Raw genomic sequence first — 22,105 nt, 5'->3', positions numbered from 1 at the left:
CCTGGTTGGAGAAGGTTATCACTTTTATTACTTTTAATTTTAAAGTTCTGCAGATATTTTCACATTTTGATAAATGAGGCATCTTAATCCTTCTCCTAACCCCGTTACAGTTCAATACACTGAGCTATGGTTCTGCTTATGTTCTCAACTTCATTATTTACAGCAGTTAAAAGAATATTGTTATCCTACAAAACTGTAGACACTTCCAAATTCAAAACCTAATGTGTTAAAATCAGTTCAATCTTCCCAGAATAAGGCCATGGAATAATAAGGCCATGTGACCTTGCTTTGGATGATCTGCAAGAAAGAAGGGAGAAGCCAGATTCACAATTACTCTGAACTTCTGTTTATTGACATTCCTGAACCTTTGACATAACCTAATTCAATTTACATTTACAGAGAGGCTATGATACATCTGATTTTGTATCGGACCAGAAATTTCCCACGGGCATCTTTTTATCCTCAGCACATAGTATGGTGATTAGAACTTAGCAGGTTCTCAAAATATATTTTTAGAATGAGTCTAGAAACTGCACAGGTCCTGCTTTCAAAGAGCTGACAATCTAGTGAGAAAGATGGATTTTAGCCCAGTGACACCCAGTTCAGGCTTCTAACCTACAGAACGGTAGGAATATTAAGTTTGTGTTGTGTTAAGCCACTAAATTTGTGGTAATCTGTTATGCTGTTATGGTAGCCATAGGAAACTAACTTGGGGATCAGGGAATTAGTTTCAGCTCTGACAAGGCTTCACTGTGGTGGTATTTCCGGAAAAAAAAAGGGCCGGGGGAGGGGGTGGGGCAAGAGGCGGGGAAACAGGTGTTGTTGATTAAATCCTTGCTCTGAGCAGCACTGGCGCAAAGTGGCCTTTTATGTGGAAATGCAAAATGTCAAGCCCTACACCACACCTACTGAACCAGAGTAAGCAGTTTAACAAGATCCCCAGGTGAACTACATTCTTATTAAAGTTTGAAAAGCACTACGTTGAAGTTATTAAAAACTATTTTAGAATGTGCAGAAATCTTTGATTCTTCTTTTTTGAAACCCAAATTTGCTGGGGGAAAAAATACTCAACCACACCCACAACAAGACAGCTGGCTGCTGTTTGTTACAATGACAAAAGAAATATAAACAATTCAATTACTCTTAAATAATGAAAAGGCCCTTCAGTAAAATCCATTTGCCCCACCTGCAAAGGATTTTCCTTTGACAACTCCCTTTGGTTGAGAGATTTTAAATGTCAAAAGTTTTACACCTTTAAATAAATATTCGAATGCCTGGTATAGTACTCATACAGCTATATTGTGGGGAACAAAATAATTTCATTCACATAATTTTCTTTAATTACTTTAATATAAAAGACAGCAATGTTCCATATTTCACATAATATTAAAAAAAGTTTTAAAACCCTCTAATAAGTTTTTAAAGAAAATAAATTTATTGAAGAGTAGCAATGACTACAAAATTAATACTACCAAATCATTACTCAAGCCTTTGCATTAATTGTAATATTTGGAGGGTACGAAGAGAAAATATCAAATAAGAATATGGACACTGAAAAACTCGATTTTACCCAGGCTTTAACTCTTTGCTAAATCTGGTGCATATTAGAATATGTATTCAAGATTGCTGTAAACACATTCAGCCAAAGTCAGCTCGTCACTAATTATACAGTATTGTAAATCATTCCATTTACAAAATTAAAACAAACAACGGCCCAATGAGTCTTTCTAGGTAAAATATCCCAGTAAAAAAAAGAACATTAACAGAATTTGTGATGATGACTAGAACAAGAAAATTAGCATACTCAAGAAAGAAACATAATTATTCAATATAATTTTGTTTGGTTAGATCAATGCAACTCACTCAAGTAAGATGACTGCATTGTGAAGGAAAGGGGTAACATGATCCAAAGGCCTGTTTTAAGTTCTCACCTAATAATCCTCTTTCAATCAACCTGTAAAGTAAAAGCACAGAATCCATACTACAACATAGATATGAATGATACTACAAAAGTCAAACCATGATCGGCATATTTTTCTTTACAGTGCACAATTTAAGAAAACGTCACAAGAGTATTCACTTTAGAAAATAATGATCTGTGGTACAGTAAAGACAAAACAGGCACCTCCATTATAATTTTTAATAAATAAAAGCACATTAAACAAAAACAAAAAGAAAAGGAATAAAGCAGCACCTGAAGCCTTCAACACTGTAACTAAATGCTGGTACCCGAAGGGTCTAACTGCTTACGTTTTACTAAGAGGCGCAAAAGAAGAGCCAATTTTTGACTTGAACGTTTTAATTCTAGTAGAGACAAGAGCTTGTCTGGGCTTACAGTCCTGTCACCTGATGCCGAGGAAGAGACCAGTCCTTCAAACGTCCTTATACTTTGGAAAGCAGGCCTGACTCTGGGGCGCTCGCCTTAATTAAATTCTGAATTTCCTTGAATTTTGGATGGTCTTTATCTGCCACCAGCTGTAGCAGAACAGCCTCACTGGTCGTCACTATGATCCCAGTTCGAGCAAGACGCTTAAAAAAAAAAAACAAAAAACAAGATAAGGACAAATCAAGAACTAAGCATGACAATGAACAGTATATTACAGAAGCAAAAGCAAGGGTAGGACACAGTTAATTAGCGTCCTCTAGTAAAGCTATGGTCCTTAGTCATACCATCAAATTCACTCATGGAGACAAACCAGAAACCCATTATGATTATTCTCTATATTAGTAATATGGACAAGAAATAAGCAGAAGAAAACACATAGCTAATATTATGATTTATATGTACCAGGGAGAAATCAAGACTATGAATGCACAACGATTTTTATTTTTTCTCTATTTCCGAACATGTGACCTACAGCATGTGTGTCCTTCCTGTAAATAAGAAATGACCAGTGGCAGAACACCTTCAAATGAGGGCACCTGTGTGGCTCAATCAGTTGGGTGTCCAACTTCGGCTCAGGGCATGATCTCACGGTTCGTGAGTTCGAGGCCCACATCGGGCTCTGTGCTGACAGCTCAGAGCCTGGAGCCTGCTCCGGATTCTCTGTCCCCCTCTCTCTCTGCCCCTCTCCCACTCACGCTCTGCCCCTCTCTCTTTCTCAAAAATAGATAAATATTACCAAAAAGAAATTTAGAAAAAAAAAAAAAAAAAAAAAGAAGACCTCCAAGCAAGGTCTAGAAATGTGCCCCTGGGATGATGATAACAGAACCACTACCACTGCCACCATCATAAACTTCAGAATTACTAAACAGGAGTGTAAAATTTAAGGCTGTCTAAAGTTTCACTGACAGGTCAATGAATGTCCTTGCCAAATTGCCCCAGGGAAACCATAATAAAGAACCAAGGACAAAAATCTCAAGGAGGGAAGGAAGAGGGCAAAGAAGACAAAGTCGAGAAAAAGGCAGAGAGTGATCGAGAACTGAATGAGAATTCTAGAGTAGAGAGGTACTCTTAGATGTCTCTGTTATCAGAAACTACAGGGAAAAAACTGGCCAACTGCTATTCCAAGAAACATCTACTAAAAGAACCATGGAAGACAGGTGGTTAGAAATAATTCCCAGGCAGGTCAGAAGAAATGACCTAGATCAGTCACTCCTCATAAAGAAGGAGTCCCATGAAGAGCCAGGACATCCTTGCAGAGTGAAGGTTAATCCTTCATATGACTGTAGATGCACCTGCCCAATTTTCCCACGGGCATTGCAACCCCTTCCTTTTTAACCCCAAGGACGCAGCAGGGAGTAGGAGCCATAGCCTACTCTTCAGAAAGCAAGCTTGGACTCAACAGCCAGTGTGGAAGGGCACGCAGAGCAGCTGACGAGAACTCTAAAGAAATGAACAAACAGCAGAGTTACAGAGGGAAGAGCGAGGAAAGACAGCAAGCGTGCTACGCTAGTACTCTTTATGTTGAGACAAATAACCCAGGTAAGTTATCTCTGAGTTTCTTAAAGACTTCTGGAAGCTAATTTCCTCCTCCTTGCCTTTTAGTCAACTTCTGCCTACCATACTAAAACCCTAAGAAATCTCCAGGGCTGTGTGCTAGGTTCGGAGACAAGGGCAGGGGACAAATATGAGACTAGATGCAGCGCAGCTGTGTGAATGTCTTCAGACGCAGCTCCCTCCCTCACTAGCTGGCGGCCCTGCCCAGCCTTCCTCACTGACCAAGGTTCAACCAGCAGACTTTCAATGATTTGCTCTGAATCCCAATCACATACTTTCAGTGTCCGCAAGAGTGCTTTACACTCAAGAGTGCCAACAGAGGTCAGTCCTTGCTTATCTCTCTAGTTCCTTAGTGAGGCAAGAAGGACAGAGAACTGTTTGTTCCCAGATGGAAGGAAGAAATCAGATGATTCCTGAAGAAACCAGCTTTCCCTAGTGCTCTGCTGACCACAATCTGCTTGACTGCAGGCCAACAATTCTCAGTGACGCTGAGGCGGGTCACCGTGGCGGGAATAGGCTGGAATGCTCGAGGCACAGAAACACATATTAGTCAACTGAAACCTACACAGTGTTACTTAGCTCCAAGACGGAGATATGGCCAGTAGTGACTGGACTCAAAACTAATCAAGCCAAGAACCTGTATGAGGGAGGCATGGCTCAGCAATGTGCAAAGCTTTTAGAACAGACTCCCAGACCTTCCCATGGTGCCTGCCAGCCCCAACTGAAAGGTACCTGAGCAGAGAGAGAAAAGCACCAACTTGTCCAGACATAGGCAGGTTCGTGTACAACAACATGAGGTGTGAGGACACCTACAGTACCGGTCCCAAACTCTCTTTCTTTCCTGGATTCAAAAGAGGCAGTTAAAACTGCACATCTTTAATGCACACAGATACATAACTTATTAGGCTTCTGAAATTCATCCCCTACACTTTGCAAAAACAGTCCAAAGAGGCCTCCGAAAAAGAAAAGTTACTCTGATCCACAAATCTCCAAATGCAAGGGCACAAAGCCATGACAGCTTCAGAGAGGGCAAAGCGCAGAACAAAGACAAAACCCAGTACATTTCCAACCAACATCAACAAACCTCCACAAGTACAAGGGTATCAAGTTCCAGAGAGGGTTTTCTTCTCTTTTATTTTGCATTTACCCTACCAATTATTAGTTGAAAGAAACAATGCCTGACAGATGGCCGGTGCTCAAAATATTTTGTCGAATAACCCACATACCACCAACTCTGGCACAGAAGTTTCAGTAATAGTAATTATAAATCATCTTAGTATAATAATCTCAACGGGGAATATGGGGAGTTTCAGGAATTCCTTAGGTAGTTGTGTTCTAAAGGAACAGAGAAGGAAGCTGACCCGATTGCTATTTAACTTTCAAAGTCACACGTTAAAAGAAAGATACTTAACATTTCTCCCAATAAATGAGGTATAAACTACAACACCTCAAATATAAAATTAAGAAAGGCTAAGAGAAAATTGTGCAATGTGGCATGCCTCCTCCATCAACACCTGACCTCATTCTTTTTTAACTTTTCAACTTCCACGCTGGACCCCAAGGCAGTGCTGGGGGCTCTGTCTCTGCCAAAGCCACCCACACCAAATTCTTTCCTTCCCTCCTGAGAACTTCTCACGACTGGTCCCTTCTGGGTATTACAAGCTGATGTAATGCTTCTACGTTTCAGAGAAGACTAACCTCATAGAGACTATTATAAATAATAACAATAAAAGTAAATGCAGCAGCTAACCTGTGTTTACTGTTATCAGGCACTACACTAAATGCCATCAACACATTATCTCATTTAATCCTCACCAAATCCTGCCATGTAGTGGCTATGATTATTTCCATTTCACCAGTAAGAAATCTAAGGCATATGTACTAGCTAAATTGTCCTTGGACACAGATTTACTAAATGCCACAACCTGCATTCAAACCAGTATTATCCCTCCAGTGTTTTGACTCCTCATCACTGAGATGAGACTACTTCTGAAAGAATGAGTAAATATCCTGACTATGTTTTTTGTCTGGTGAGAAGACAGAACTGCCAACAAACTTGATAAATGCCATAATATAAAGACATGTCTCAAAAACTTACTTGAATGTATGACAGAAGTCCTTGCAACTTATTATAAGGAAGTAAGATTTTTTTTTTTTTTTTTGGATGTTTGTAGTATTCCAAGTTCTGGACCTCGGCCCTCCTAGAGAAGGGATGGCCAACCAGGGCCTTAGAACAACTGCTGTTGCCAATTCCCCAGATGCCTCTGCATCAACCCTCTGCACTGACTTTTCTCCTTTCTTCCCTCTGACTCTTTTTCATTTGCCCTACCTCACCACCCTTGGGCACACTGTCAGCTAACGAAATGATTTAGCAATCCAACAGAGAAAGTGGTTCACAGGCCAGCTTGTGCCCCAACACTGGAGGATCTCAAAAAAAAAAAACAAAAAAAAAACAAAAAACAACAATTTGTATTTCCCGTTCTCAACAGAAATAATCAGTTAAAAAACTTGCCAACTCAATCCACATGGACATTACTCTAAAATTATTACAGAATTAGAATTAAACAAGAGAGAGAGAAAGAGAACAATCCACAATGTGGAGTGAATGTTTCAAACAATTATGTGGTAGTTTGCGTCTCAACAGGAAGAGAAAATGCTTACAGAAGACGACTGTTAAGCAACCTTGACAAAACATCACTGATTCCCTGACTATGATCCAACCTGACACGCTGGTGCAGACAGCCAAGAAACAATGTGTCTGAGTGGTGTCCACAGGCAGTGACATACCTCCTAGTCCCAGAGATTCACATGTGAGGAAGCTTAATATAAGCAGAGTCAGTCTTAGGCCCACCACACCCTAGTTTTGGGCTACATCTTGGCTGAGTTAAACCAAGGTGGGCTGTTTTTGATTTGCAAATCTCTAAATGGTTCAGACTAAGCTTTCTGGAATACCTCGTAGAAGTTCAAACATCAAACCAAAACAAAGTCCAATGAAAGATGTGCAAGAGCTTTTGGTCTCACTAGAACTCCAGACCTCAGGAGACAGAAGATCTAAAACAATATGGTGGCAAGAGCTCAAAAGTTGGTCAGCACATGACTCTGGAAGTCAGTGAGTCCACTATGGTCAGAATACAACTCAAACTGAAGAGGTAAATGCTTCATTGCTGTGAAGTACTCATTATTCTTCAAATTAATTTGGAAAATTTGACCAATCATTTGTTTGAAACCAGGACAAGTACCTCAAGAGCAAACATCCGGTCCATCATGCTTCTCGATGAGGTGGCATCAGCAACGATATGAACCTCAATACCTCGGCCAACTAGTTCCAGAGCTGTTTGCTGGATGCACACATGAGTCTAGTAGGAAAGTAAAAAATCATACGTAAAAACGCAGTAAAGCATTTTACAAATGCGTGACACCATGATAAAGCAGAAAGAATACTACAGCTCTCACAACCTTGTCCTACACCTAGATTTGCCTCTAACTTGCTAGGTGCTCTTGAAAATAAACAGCATCTCAGGCTTTGGTTTCTTCATTGTAAAGTCAGGAACTGGATTACATCAGGTTTTATTCACACTAGGAACTTGAACATATTCTTAGAGCTCTGTGAGAATTTTTTTTTTTTTTAAAGATTTTCATCTGTCATCTGAATGACCTTCATACGACTGACTACTACCACTCGGTTTTGATGCCACTTGCAGTCGAGTTTATTTCTGAACTCACACTGAGTGCCTAACACAAAGAATGAGTCAGCAGTCCTGCATATTGAGAAACAAGTAGAAAAACTAAGTTGTTACTGGGTACCCAGTAGTAAAGGTAGGCCAAGTTAAAAATAACAAGTGACAAAGGCAAAAAATATCCAGTATACAGCCCAAGCAGATGTATTATATAGACTCCATTTTTGTAAGTACTAACTTGTAACAATTCATTAGCAGAGAATACAGAGTAAAAACATGTCCCAACAGTAACTGGGTTATATAAGCAATGAAAGCACATTCAGTAATACCAGGATGCCAACCTTATGTGCACATGACAAGTGAGCTTTGGAGAATTATCAACTGACATTTCATTAAAATTAGCACTGGAGGACTGTTCAAAGATGATTTTGATTAGGCATGAGGTAGAACAATGATGAATGAGCAAAAAAAGTGCAGAAGTCAGCAACAGTATTTGGCATGACATTAATACAAACAAGCTTACCCTATATCATCATTATCGAAGTCAAAATACAGAAATATGTAACGTATATCTAAACCCTAGGCTACATCTTAAAACCTACTGTATAAATCCTACCATCAATACATCATAGGTGTATGAAAGTAACACTATTTGGGCTGCATTGTTTTTACAGTTTTCATAACTTTTAAATTTAATTCTATAGTTGTTTAAATGCTATGAATAAATACATGTATTCCATTCATAGATATCCAAAAAAAGATCAAAAAATCATTTTAATCAGCATTAAGAATCTATGGGTTTTCTGTTCCTTTAAAAAGGTATGTAAGCGATCAAGCGTGAAGGACAATGAAATACATGATTTCTATGGTTTTTCTACAGCAAAAACATGACCAACGTGAAATCCTACAACACATAAATAAAAATAACGCCTTTAATAAAAACGTGCTCCAAAAGTAGTTAAAAGGAAAGGTGCAACAATCAATCAACCCACATTCAAATTCAATTCCATCCCATAACCAGCAGTATGACCCTGGGCAAGTGGTACAACATCTGTATTTTCGTTTCCTCATCTACATAACAGGGGGAGATGAAAAGTACTTAATTGGCTCAGAAACTCACTGGGGAGTGTTTAATGAATTAACAGATGCAGATCACTGCCTTGCACACAGTCAACACTTAATAAAGGGTGGCTATTTTTCATCATTACTACCGCCTACCACCTCGGTCTATCTACAAAACGGCACTGTGGACATATCAAGATTTTACAAATGACATTGTGCCCAAAACATAACAACAGGTACTTACTTCCACTCCAAATAACACAACACTCCTGACTCCAGGAATCTCTGCTAACGCTGCTTCTACTTCTGGCAATACCATTGAAAACTTGGTCTTTGGAAGTACCAATTTTACACCTGTTAAATCAATTTCTTGAACAGTGCTTCCAAGACCTTTAGGATACTGTTCTGTTACAATAACTGGAATTCCTAACATCCGGGCCCCTTGTAACTGGAAAAAACAAACAAACAAACAAAGACAATTAGTAATATACAATTTGTATATATATAAATGTATATCATGCTTCTGCAAACTGGAAAAAATAAACAAACGAACATACCAATCTTTGTCCCACACTAATTATATCCCCAAAATATTTGATGGCTGGTCTGAATCGTTCCTGCATATCACAGCAAAAAAACACAGTGCTTGAAGGTGTAAGATTTCCCAGGGTGGTGAGCTGAGAAAAAAAGAAAAAAGAATGATTTAGCACTCGTTATACAACGACATTTATTTTCAGTGGAGGTCAATGAAGGAGAAAAGTGTTCCTACTGTTTGACCCAGTAAGTCAATTTCTACCACTATTATCTAAAAGAAATGATTCAAATTACAAAAACAAACAAACAAACAAAAATTATCCAAAGATATTCCCTGAATTGCTTTCAATAGTGAAAATTAGAAATAAACCAAGGACCAACAATACAGAAATGACTACACAAATTTTAACACGTTCACATGATAAAACATTTTTTAGAGAACCAAAATAACATATGCAAATAAGTTTTCAAAAAATTTGAGCCATCTACAAAGAAATGCTCATAATCTAATGTTAATTTTAAAAAGAGAGCACAGTTCAATAGTATTTCAATAATGTAAAAATACAAATAGAAGATAGAAGCAAATATAGGAGACTATTATCAAGAAGAAAAAGCAAATATATGAGTATTAACAAGTAGATACCACTTTTATTTTTAGTGGTATGACTGTTCGAGTGACTTTGTACTTTATTATCTATGTGCTGGTCTGAGGCACTCTGGCATCAACCTTCCTTTGGTGTGAACTCTACAGACATGCAACACCAAGGTCACGGCAGAATGGGTGTGCCATCTGTAATTTGAACATTAGGTACAGGGTTTTCCTACTTTGCCAACAGAGTCTGATTAAAATAAATATTCAGTCATCTTAAATTATACATTCTATCATTAACTGTTTTAACGGGAGTTAGCAATGTTTTTTTCTTTATGGTTTTCTTATATTCTCCAAATGCTATTTAAAAACCCCTCCCAATAATATTTAAAAATACACACTGGGGTGCCTGAGTGGCTCAAGCATCTGACTCTTGATTTGAGCTCAGGTCATGATCTCACAGTGGCGAGATCGTGCCCCACATTGGGCTCAGCACTGAGGCATGGAGCCCGCTTAAGATTCTCTCTTTCACCCTCTCCCTCTGCCCCTCCTCCACTCTCTCTCACCCGCACTAAATAAGTAAAATAAAAAATAAATAAAAATGCGCACTGCTTTTGTAATTGGAAAAAAACGTTATGATAGTAAACTGGCAATGCTTACAAGTATGAAAAGTAACAATGAAAATAATCTGTAGCAGAGACTAGGAAACATATATCTAAAAAAACAGAAATCCACTGGGCAATCCACTGGGTGGCTCAGTCAGTTAAGTGTTTGACTCACGATCTCTTCTTTTCAGCTCAGGTCATGATCTCACTGTTCATGAGCTTGAGCCCCGGGATGGGCTCAGCGCTGACAGTGAGGAGCCTGGTTGGGATTCTCTGCCTCCCCTCTCTCTCTGCCCCAAAAATATATAAATAAACTTTAAAAAAAAAAAAAAAAAAAAAGAACTCCAGGCTTGCTGCTGTCATCAACACAGAAATATCAAGATGCTGTTCTCAGGAATAACTTCTTAGAGTTCAAAAAAGAAATGCAATAAAATGATGCCAAACACATCACCACCGTTAAACAGACAGACATAAAGGTGACATTTGCTTTCTTAAAAAGATTCATCACCATCAGGAAATTAACGAATTAAGGTTAAAAGCAGGCATTAGATCACCAAGCTTTACGTTAATTACTGTAGTTGGGCTACAACTTGGGCCCAATATGGATTTACCAAAAAGTAAAAACCACTGTTGAATATAAGAATTTAATGTCACTCATAGATTCTTCAAGGCCCATGCTTCTTTCCTTCCTACCTTCTCTAATTTCAGAGAGCATATATATAAAGGAAGCAGCCCAGTCCTGAATGAACCCATACTCTTCCTCTTACTAGCCACCTCCTAAGTCTCCCCTCTAGCTACCCTGTTTTGCCCTAAAACCATCCATAGATAATAGCCATTAATAATTTCCTAAAGAAACCCACGTCCCAATCACATGGTGGTGGCTTCCCCACCAGCCTGGCCCTAGACCCTGCCTTAGTGTCAGTGCCCAGGGCAACTTCTCAGGAAACAACTGCTACAGGAATTAAATGAATCATTAAAAGGAATCTTTTATCCTGAGTGGTATGACTGTTCTAGTAACTTTGTACTTTATTATCTATGTGCTGGTCTGAGGCACTCTGGCATCAACCTTCCTTTGGTGTGAACTCTACAGACATGCAACACCAAGGTCACGGCAGAATGGGTGTGCCATCTGTAATTCGAACATTAGGTACAGGGTTTTCCTACTTTGCCAACAGAGTCTGATTAAAATAAATATTCAGTCATCTTAAACTATACATTGTATCTTTAACTGTTTGCTTACTTTAATTTTAATGCAGGTGTCATGCCTCCATTTTGGTCCTTTTCCAAAGCAGTATGATGTATACAGAGGTACTCAGGACACAGTTTTAAAAACCAATCACTATATATGAATATGTACTTTACATTCTCAGTAAAAATTAAATTTTGGCTAGAAGGGCTCAAAATCCAAGTGGGTCCCTAGTCATCCACAATGTGTTTAGGGCACACTACAAAATGCAGCTTACCCACAATTGGTCTGTTTCAGATTATAGCAATGCAACTCAGCCATTCTCGCCACTCTACAGCTATGAGAGCAGGAAGCAGGCAAAGTAAACGGGGAAAGGTTTAAGTGTGCTGGACGGACACGCACTATCATCCTGACAGCTCATACCTGCTGTATCTTCAGCTCACAGATCTCATCTCAGATAATGGACAAACTCTGTATACATTCCTAACACGGGTGGTTGTGCGGACTCTAAATTCACAAAAGGTTATAAACGGCAAACCAGAAAGGAAACTGCTGGAGACAAGCAAACTGGTATCAGGAAGAAATGATAGATGACAGAGAAAAGATTCAAAATACAATAAAAGCAGATCACAATTCAACTAGTTCCACACTCTAGCCTTCTAGTGGAGGACTAACAGTATGTACATAACATATAAACTGGGACAAGATCGTTTTAGAGCACGCTCAATTCAGAGAATGTTAAATTATGTAATACCCCAGGACCACAATACTAAAATGGTCAAAATACTCAATATTGGGATATTGAAAGGAATAAAACCTCACCTACCCAGAAATCCTAAATATTGAGAGTTGTGGTCTCCTGGGGTTTCTGTTACCTGGTGCTTCCCTCTATCTCCTTTCAGACTGTGAGGCATCCTGTTCCAGGCAAGGAACCACATCAGATATATGTCATAGTAGTCAAAGACTGGGGACGTCAGAAAATGCAGCCATAAAATCCTCACCACCTTGCAAAACCCTTCTAGTATAGGAACTTACCTGCAGGCCTCCAGCAACCAAAGAGAGAAACCACAGAGATAATGGCAAGGCACATTATTATGCAGCGATGATTTGATTATAACTTAGTTAATGAAAAATGCCCGGATAGCCTTCTCTCAGCGAGTCAGACTTTAACTCCTGACACCCCCAGGACATGGTCTGCACCAAGTAACTTGCTTCCTCAAAGTAGAATATAGAGGGAGTATGGTGACTTTGTAGTGGAAAAACCTGGTAGACATTGCCTCAGCCAGGTGATCAAAACTGAGATAATCTGTGAGGTCATATTGATAGCATATAAGACAAAATGTGATGACAACAACCTTCATGATCTGGCTCTCAAAATCCCAAAACCCCATTTTAAGCACTAGAAAAACATCAGATAAACCAAAACCGAGGTACATTCTACCAAAATATCTGACCAGTATGCCTCAACATTGTCAATGACATCAAAAACAGTACAAGTCTGAAAAACTTTCATAGCCCAGGGGGACCTCGGAAGACATGACAACTAAATAATTAGAATCCAGGAATGGATCGTGGAAGAGAATTTGCAGGCTAGCAAATTAAAAGTGGTCTTGACCAAATGCCATCACAAGCAAAATACAACTACAGATTGATGCATATTCAGGAATCATGAAAAACTCACATATAAAAATATATGGATGTATACATACACACCTTCATATATCTATATATCTACAAACAACCCTGTATATACACATACAGGTAATACATATTCCAATAAATATTTAAATACAAAAAATTGATTGGAGCCAGTAGCTTCCCCAACAAAAAAGTGTTCCAATATAAACTGGTGACCACTTTCTTAAGAACTGTCATAGCTGCTTTTTGACCTTAGATTTCAAAGACAAAAACCTTTTCATCCCCAAGTACATTATAACCATTAACATGACACTATTTTCCCCTCTTCTAGTGAAAATGTGTTCTGACATTTTCTCACAATGGCTGTACATCTGCAAGGAACCTGTACCTCCCATGCTGAGTGCCTCAGGTTACTCAGGGCAGACACATACAGGGAGGCTGGCCTTGCTTAGGGATGCTCTGTGTACCAGTTCTGTTCTTCCGTAAAAGTAATACATGGTGTTATATGTTAAATTGTGTCCCTCAAAATGCATATGGTGAATTCATAACCCCCAGTACCTCAAAGAGTGACTTTATTTGGAAAGAGAATCACTGAAAATCTAGTCAAGATGAGGTCACAATGGAGAAGGGTGAGTACCTAATCCAACATGACCAGTCTCCTTATAAAAAGGGGAAATTTGGACAGAGAAGGCCTTGTGAAATTGAAGGCAGAGATTAAGGTAATGGGTCTATAAGCCAAGCAATGCTAAAGACTGCCAGCAAACCACCAAGAGCCAGGAAAGAAACATGGAACAGATTCTCCCTCACAGCCCTCAAAAGGAGTCAGCCCTGATCACTAGCCTCCAGGACTGTGCAGAAACAGATTTCTGTCGTCTAAGCCACTCAGTTTGTGGCAGTCTGTTACAGCAGCCTTCCAGGGCGAACTACTACAGTGTGTAAACTGTGTACCTTTAGGAATGATTAAAGTTTGGAATTGTAGCGGCGCCTGGGTGGCTCAGTCAGTTGAGCATGTGACTCTTGATTTCGGCTCAGGTCATGATCCCACGGTCGTGGGATGGAGCTCCACCTCAGGCTCTTTGCTGAGCAAGGAGCCTGCTTGAGATTCTATGCTCTCTCTCTGCCTCTCTCACCTGTTCTCTCAAAAAAAAAAAAAAAAGTTTGGAATTGTAAATATGATGTGTTCAAAATTGTAGGAGTCTATTACAGTCACAAGATAGGCATGAATGATGTGCTTGGGAGAGAGTCCAAAGGGGTACAAGGTATCATTATTTCACTGAGAAGTGTTTCCAAGCAAATGTGATTACCACAGTAACAGTAAGGCCTTGCTCGAGGACTGACTCCCTGAAAACAGATTTCAGCGATGTGATTCCCCTGGGGTTACAAGGCTCCCTACACCACAGAGCTGTGGGCGTTGGAATCTGAGACCAAATCTCAATTTCACTAAACTCAATTATGTGAAATGGGACAAATCATTAACATTTTCAAACAGCAGTTTCTTAATAAAGCAACCAAACAGCATTTCCCTCAGAGGGCTACGTCAAGGATCCAATGAGCTGCATGTAATCAATCAAAAAATGCATAGGTTCCACTCTGAAACACAGAGTGTCATGAACACACATATTTACAGGTAGCCTCCACGGGCGGGGTGGGGGGGGGGGCGGTAGTATACAATGCTTTGGGCAGTAATCCAAAGTGTTAAATGTTAACTTTTTTGAACGTGACACACACACAACCCCACTGAACCAATGGAGTAGACGCAAACCACACCCTCAAGATCCAGCTGTTTCCTCTCAGCGCCCTGACACTGGTCACCTCCCAGAGATCTGTCAGGCCTGCTTCTCCACTGTTTCTCATCATTATCATTTTCCTGCTCCTCCTACATGCTCCCACGGTAAAGGTTTCGTTATCAAACATCGCCACCTTCATACCAGCAAGCCCAAGGGGGTACAGCTTCTTTTCTCTCTTCTTTCCAAACCCTGCCTTCTCTCCCTTCCCACCACAAACCCTGGGGTCTCTTCTAGCTAAAAATGTCCATGTCCCCTGTTAAAAACAGTAACAGTAGCAACAAACCTCCAAGAAAGCGAAAGCTGGAGTCAAATCCCCTCCCAATTAACCATCTCAGGAAAGGTCAAAATAACCTTCCCAGGGAAGCCCTTATCTTCTGCCCACACAAAGCTGCCAGAGCCTTCCCTCCTATGTACGGAGGCAAAATGGCGTCACTGGCATCCTCCCTAAAATGTCCATTTCTTCCTCCCTTCTGTCTGGGCTCTGCTTTCCCTGGTGACAAGCTGGAAAATAAAGTGGTGGTTATATGGTATCAAATTTACAGGTATTCCCAGGGTTGAACGTTTCAATTAGTTAAAAATTGGGAAACACCTTTCGAAAATTAAAAACTGTAAGTTATAAAAATGACCTAAATTCCCACCGTATAATCCTTTCATTTACATTTCTTCTTCTGTGTCTCAAAATTCCTCAGACTTCAAGCATTCTGACAAAGCAGAAGACACATAAACCATGCTTGAAACATGAGCACTCTGCAGCTACCTGAGCTGTCAACGGACACTCGGTCATTTTGACAGTGTTTCAGAGAAGACACACAAAGGTCCAACACTGGCAATGGCAGTCTCAAAGATCAGTCCCCACAGAATTGCTTAACCAACCAGGGTGCAGACAGTATGGCACAAGCGACCACTGTGTTTTACAAGGTCAGTAGCAGTAGCAGTCAGAACAAGCATGAAAGCAAAGTCACAACCCTATGTAAATTGAGAATAAATTCTAGAATATACAGTATGTGAGCCAGGGCCCTCGAGGCTCTAAGGTCTGTGTTCAGGAAGAAAAAATAACAAGTTACATTATTTAAGCAGTGGACTACATTTGGCCAAATTTATGCTCTCTATCCCTGCTTCTGGGAGAAGGGGCCTGCCATGCCCAGTAGCAGCACCTCAATGATGGGCCATCTTGAGCCTTCCTAAGCGACAGGCATCGACAACAAAGAGCAATGAACACCAGCAAAACAAATGATATTACAAGCTCAAGTTTGTGGCCGGTTTCTATTCAGCGTGATGCTTTCATTAAGCACAAAAAGAAAAGATGAATGCTATAGGCAGCTAAAAGGAAGGCCCTTCCCAGCTCTGCCAGCTCCACCATCACCTTGGAGTCTTGGGCAATTTGCCATCTGTTCTGCTCTTTTGCAAAGTGAGAGTTACGGTATCAGGTAAGGAACAAGAACTGGGTCTTATCCATGTTTGCTTTCATTGTGCCAGGCACTTAACACTGCCACTCAAATGTTGGTGTCATGAACTCTATGGTCTCATTTAGCTACAAAATGTCCATGTCTTTAGATTCCTAAAACCTAAAGGTTCCTAAAACCAGCTAGGTTCCAAAACCATGTAATAAAGCGTTCATGAAAAGAAATAGCTTCCCCTTCACTTCTCTAAGTATACTCAGACATAAATACACAAAAACAGGTTTCAGAATAGGTTTATGGATATATATGAGGTGTGTGTCCTTCCACATTATTTTTAGGCTAAGGGAGGCACCCAGCGGGACAAGTCAAAGTATGATGAGTACTAAAATGAGATAATATAAAAGAAAAATATTTTTTACAACTTTGAAATATATGAAGTATTATATAACAGAGGCTTAGGAATTCTTGGACTATTTAGTGAAGTATAAATAACATTTTTAAAAAGATGGAACAGAGTACTGCTATTATTATAATTTTATTTTAAACATCATCACCAAAAAAATTGTTATCTTCTGTACCAAGCAAAATACTTCAAAAGCCACAAGTGACCTAAATTATATAACGCCTTTTGAGAATGTATAGGATGTTTCTGGTATACACATGTTTAATTAAAAAGAGTTGGCATACCTGGGCATTGAATTTTTCAAAATAAAAAATCTTATCTTGGGCAGGGGGGTGGGGGGAAGACTTACAGATGTGGGGTGGGCAGTCCCTGATTCAGCATAACATCTTATCAGGGAACTGCCCACCCTCCCTCCCAACCACTACAGGAAATGCATCACAAAGAAGTCTGCATCCTCAGGATAGCTCCATATCTCCTCAGTTAGTGTTTGGATTCTGGCCTTTATTAATGGATTTGTCAAAGGGGCATCCAACTTCTTGGGTATTTTGGCAGCAATTATCTAAATACACTGACAAAGAAGGTTGCAAAGAGGTGTCAGCCACGAAAACTCTTGAAGACATAAAAATGGGGGTGTAGTAAACACCTACAAACCACAATTCCCAGCATGGACACCAGGGCAAATTCTGGGGGATCAGAGATATCCCTTTAGGATCTCCAGGAATAGACAATGGAATCTCACTGCCTTTGTCCTCTGAACCTAAGAAATCTATCGAAGTAAAAAGTACCTGCTTTGGAAGCTTCTGGCATGGGTGCTGGTGTGACAGGAAACAAGACCAATTCTGCAGCCGAATACAGCTGGAAAAAACGAATCTAGAGAATAATCTTAAGAATATGACATGTGAATATTAAAATGTCTTCTAAGCCTGAATCCCACATTTCAGTTTGGTCTTCGGAAGAAATAGCTTATCAGTTTCTCAACTAAAGAAAAAAAAATGTGGACAGTGTAGTATTTAAAATATACCTTACGTTCTTTCTTTTCAAAAATATAAATCCTCCAGTTAATCTTCTGAGAGTAAAAAGGACAGGAGACAAACCCGCACGGTATTACGGCACAGCTTCAAAAAAAAAAAAAAAATTTAAAGCTATAAAATAATCCTCAGGTGCATCAACTTTCTCAAGCCAGAAAATCGTGGTCTAGGAAAAGTTGGGTAATTAACAAGGTATTACAGTCCTAGAGTCAAATGACTTTTTCAACGTAGGTGACGCATATATAATCAACAGATTCAAGTAGCCAGATACCAGGAAAAGGCTACGCAAATGGTTATTTCACTTAAGGTTAGGGGAAGCTTAAACTCCAGAAACTGAAAGCTGGGGAGAGGAGGGGGAAAGGTCTAACTCCTGAAGTTTGTGTTTCCGCAAGTGGTAAACACAACTCCGGGTAACCCTAAGGCCAATACTCCGCATCAACTCTTTTACCCCATTCGGCATGAGCCCAAAATAAAATCACAGCTAGTACCGCGCAGCCCTTAGGTTACGCAGGCGGCTGGACTTGCTCCAGGCACACAAAGCTGATGCGGGAGATCGAGGACCACACACGTGGGGGCGTTCGCTCGCGCCGCGACCCGCTGGGAGGCCCCCGCCCCCGCCTCGGGGGCGGACAGCTACTGACCGTCACCTTCCTACTAGCCCATTCTCTGGGCCGTCCCCGAGGACTGCGATCGCCCCACCGCCCTTCCAAGCCGGCGAGGCGCGCAGGGCCCGGCGCCAGGGCGGCGCGGGGCACCTGAGGAGCGCGGCGGGGGCGGAGACAGAGACGCACCGGGACTGGGAGCAGCGGCTGGGCGCGCGGCCCTCCGGCGGGACCCACCTGGATCTGCAGCGGCACGAGGCGCACCTTGCAGCGCTCGCTCACCGCGAAGCCCTTGGGCAGGTCCACGTACTGGCCCCACTCTTCCGCGAAGAGCTGCACTACGAATTTGCGGTGCATGTCGATCTGGTCGCCGTACAGGCTGAGGAACTTCTGGATGAGCAGCTCGTAGCCCGCGCCGTGCGGCACGGACGAGGGCCGCGCGAAGACCGAGAAGCAGAAGAGCACGGGGACCGTGCCCGACGGCGCCCCCGCGCCGCCGCTGTTGGGGAGCGCCGGGACAGCCAGCTCCGCCGCCGCCATGTTCCCCCGAGCGTCTGCCAGCTCCGAGGCCAGCGAGGCGCAGACAGGGCCGGCCGCCGGGGCCCCGCCTCCCCGCGCCGCCCGCTTGCTCTGGAAGGCGAAGGGGCGGGCCCTGGCGGCCGCGGCTCGCGCGCCCTCCTCCGCCCCTCAGGGGGCGGACCGCGACTGAGGGCTGGGCGGTGGGGCCTGGGTGAAGGCGCTAGCTAGCGCCTGCGCCCGCTGCCGGGACCGCCCCCTCCAACCCGGACTTGTCTCGGCTGCCCGGCTGCGGGTGTAGTGCGCGGAGGAGGTTTGTGGCCCCCCCACTGCCCTCGCGCTCCGCCCACCTTCCAATGAGCGCAGTTCGCGGGGAGTTTACGTGGGACCCAGGGCTGCCCGGCTGAATCTGCTGGGACGCGTTACCTGTTGGCCTTGTGCAGAGGGTTGCAGTCATTCCTCCTCGAGGATGGCAGCAGTAATCGCAAAACCTGTAGGTCTGGCTGATAGCCTAAGAAGAACCGCAGAATGTAATGTTTCCAGAGGGCCACCCGAGGCTCAGAATTTCATATTTTTTTAGTCTCATGGAATACAATATCTCTAGCAATGAATCTGAGATCTTGGCTTCCCTTTATCTCAACTCAATTTCAGGAAGAACTTGGATTGCGGATGGCACTTGGATGGGAGTAAAAATCGAGACTTTATATTCAAACTGAGCGTTTGTTTTTCAGTAAAGTGGATCACCTGCAAATAAAATAATCCTCTGCCTTATGAACACTGTCAAGCACTGTATACAATGAACCGGAATTAGAGAAGCATATACTATGAACTAAGTTTCCTTAACACCAGGTCCTGGGAAAATAGGATCAAGAGTCTAAACATTTTTTAGATAGTAGGGGTTTCCTCTTCTTAGAAGGTAATAACTTTTTTTTTTAATTTTTAATGTTTATTTTTGAGAGAGAGCACGCACGCAGCAGGGGAGGGACAGAGAGAGAGGGAGACAGAAACTGAAGCAGGCTTCAGCTCTGAGCTGTCAGCACAGCACAGAGCCCCACAATGGGATCAAACTCACAAACCATGAGATCATGACCTGAGTGGAAGTTGGGTGCTTAACTGACTGAGCCACCCAGGCGCCCCTGAAGGTAGTAACTTTTAAGTCAGGGTTTCTCAACTGGAACTGTTGATATTTGGAAGGCATACTACTTTTTCAGGGGCTAGAGTTGGTGGGAAGGGGGGCTGTGGGGAAGCAGTATCTCCTGTATTTGTTGGATGTTTAGCAGCATCCCTGGCCTCTACCGAGTAGATGCCGGTACTCCTGGCTCCTTCTGGGTATTCATAATCAAAAGTGTTTCCAGATTTTGCCAAATATCCCCCAGGGGGCAGATTTGCTCCCAGTAGCTTTGCTACTGCTTTCAAATAATGCTAAGACCATCATTTGGCCTTTATTGCTTACTTATACAGAAACCACTAAAAATAATGTGTTTTCTGGTTTCTCTTCAAACTTTGGGAGATTCCATTAAAAACTCTTATTATCTGAACCTGTCAAACCCAAAATAATGTTTTGGCAGCTATTCCTCCATTGAAAGGTCTTCCATATACAGATGTGAAAGTCTATGCTAATAAGAGTGACAGTTGCAAAGCTCCACTGATGCCCTAGGAAAAGATAAGGAAAAGATAATTTGCAATTAAAAGCTAAATGCGAAAGCCAGAGGCCTATTTGGTAGCATTGAAAGAGGCTCTTAATTCCTGCAGTAGGAAGGCAGGGAATGCTCAGGACCAAGAGTAGGAGTTAATATTAAACGTAGCAGAGCTCTAAAGAAGGTTAAACTCTTATTAAACAGTACATATTTTCTATGCCAAAGCCAGAGCCCTCGTTGGAAACTGGACCATGACACATGGGATAGGGTTGATGATGCCCAAAATCATGAGTCCTCAGATTCCTTAATGACACATTCCTCCATTTTTTTTTTATTTTTTATTTTTTTTGAAGACAGTGCAGAGGCTTTTCCTTAACAAGATGTGAACTCCCACCAGGATTTCCCTCCCATCTTTTCTCCTGGTACTTAGGCCCATAACATAGCCTTAAGTAACAGCAAAACTAGGCCACAGATATACTGGGCCTAATAAGGAAGGAAAGGGACCATATCCCAAAGCAATAAGAGAATCCAAAGGAAGAGCTGAGAGATTCTCTGTAACACTGGATTACGAGGACATGTGATCAAAGATGTAGAGCAAAAATGTTATCAGTTAAGAAACACTCTACCAGCATATAAGTTTTAACACCATGGTAAAGCTTTGGAGAGATAGACTGAACACAGTGCATATAGGGTAGCTCCTACATGAGCCATACATGTACCTTTTCAACCCAAAGCTATGTTAACTGTTTTTCCCTCTGTCATAATACAGAGACAAACGGGCAGAACATCACATTTGTCCACTATATTGTATCATCCTGTTAATTGGACAAGATGAACAAAAAGTAACTATTTGTGGAAGTCCTTGGTAAGACACAAGAACTCCAGAAGAGAGAGAACCTCTGAGAAGTTTTAGGGGCCCACAACAAGGAGATATGGGATGGTGACATGAAAATGTTTATATGGGAAGGAGCACCAAGTGTGACAATTTTCATGTCGCATGGTAATGCTCACTCAAGAGGATCCACTATAGAAGAGACACTGTACCAGCAAGTGGATAGCCAGAATACAAAAAGGACTCTTTTTTTTAATGTTTTTATTTATTTTTGAGACAGAGAGAGACAGAGTATGAGCAGGGGAGGGACAGAGAAAGAGGGAGACACAGAATCCGAAGCAGGCTCCAGGCTCTGAGCTGTCAACACAGAGCCCAACACAGGGCTTGAACTAACAAACCCTGAGATCATGACCTGAGCTGAAGTCAGACATTTAACCTACTAACCACCCAGCAGCCCAAAAAGGACTCTTTCTAATGAGTGATGAAAAGATGACCCAGTTGGGGTGCCTGGGTGGCTCAGTTGGTTAAGCCTCAACCCTTAATTTTGTCTCAGGTCATAATCTCATGGTTTATGAGATTGAGCCACTCATCAGGCTCTGCACTGACAGTGTGGAGTCTGCTTAGGATTTTCTCTCTCCCTCTCTGCCTCTCTGTCAAAATAAATAAATA

The 22,105-nt window shown here is 41.6% G+C and overlaps 1 protein-coding gene across 1 annotated transcript; it reads right to left on the bottom strand.

Moving 5' to 3' along the window:
* Positions 1-1,412: 1,412 nt before the first annotated feature.
* ISOC1 (isochorismatase domain containing 1) lies at positions 1,413-19,062 on the bottom strand. Its single transcript, XM_027076776.2, has 5 exons — positions 18,689-19,062; positions 9,237-9,356; positions 8,924-9,127; positions 7,180-7,296; positions 1,413-2,529 (listed from the first exon to the last, which is right to left on the bottom strand). Exons 1-5 carry the CDS (start codon positions 18,989-18,991, stop codon positions 2,383-2,385), a joined length of 891 nt encoding a protein of 296 aa, XP_026932577.2. The 5' UTR covers positions 18,992-19,062; the 3' UTR covers positions 1,413-2,382.
* Between the last annotated feature and the right edge of the window lie 3,043 nt (positions 19,063-22,105).

Source organism: Acinonyx jubatus, chromosome A1, assembly GCF_027475565.1.
Source record: "Acinonyx jubatus isolate Ajub_Pintada_27869175 chromosome A1, VMU_Ajub_asm_v1.0, whole genome shotgun sequence".
NCBI lineage: Eukaryota > Metazoa > Chordata > Mammalia > Carnivora > Felidae > Acinonyx > Acinonyx jubatus.
Note: the sequence above shows the minus strand (reverse complement) of the source record. Positions and strands in the feature narration are given on the sequence as shown.

What these genes read in the sequence shown, in the direction of transcription:
- ISOC1 (XM_027076776.2), bottom strand. Translation starts at nt 18,991, where the DNA reads ATGGCGGCGGCGGAGCTGGCTGTCCCGGCGCTCCCCAACAGCGGCGGC. An exon ending in TTAGTGTGGGACAAAGATTG is followed by an intron (nt 9,128 to 9,236) that starts GTATGTTCGTTT and finishes TGTTTTTTCCAG; the next exon opens with TTACAAGGGGCCCGGATGTT. An exon ending in TTGTGTTATTTGGAGTGGAA is followed by an intron (nt 7,297 to 8,923) that starts GTAAGTACCTGT and finishes CTTTCCTACTAG; the next exon opens with ACTCATGTGTGCATCCAGCA.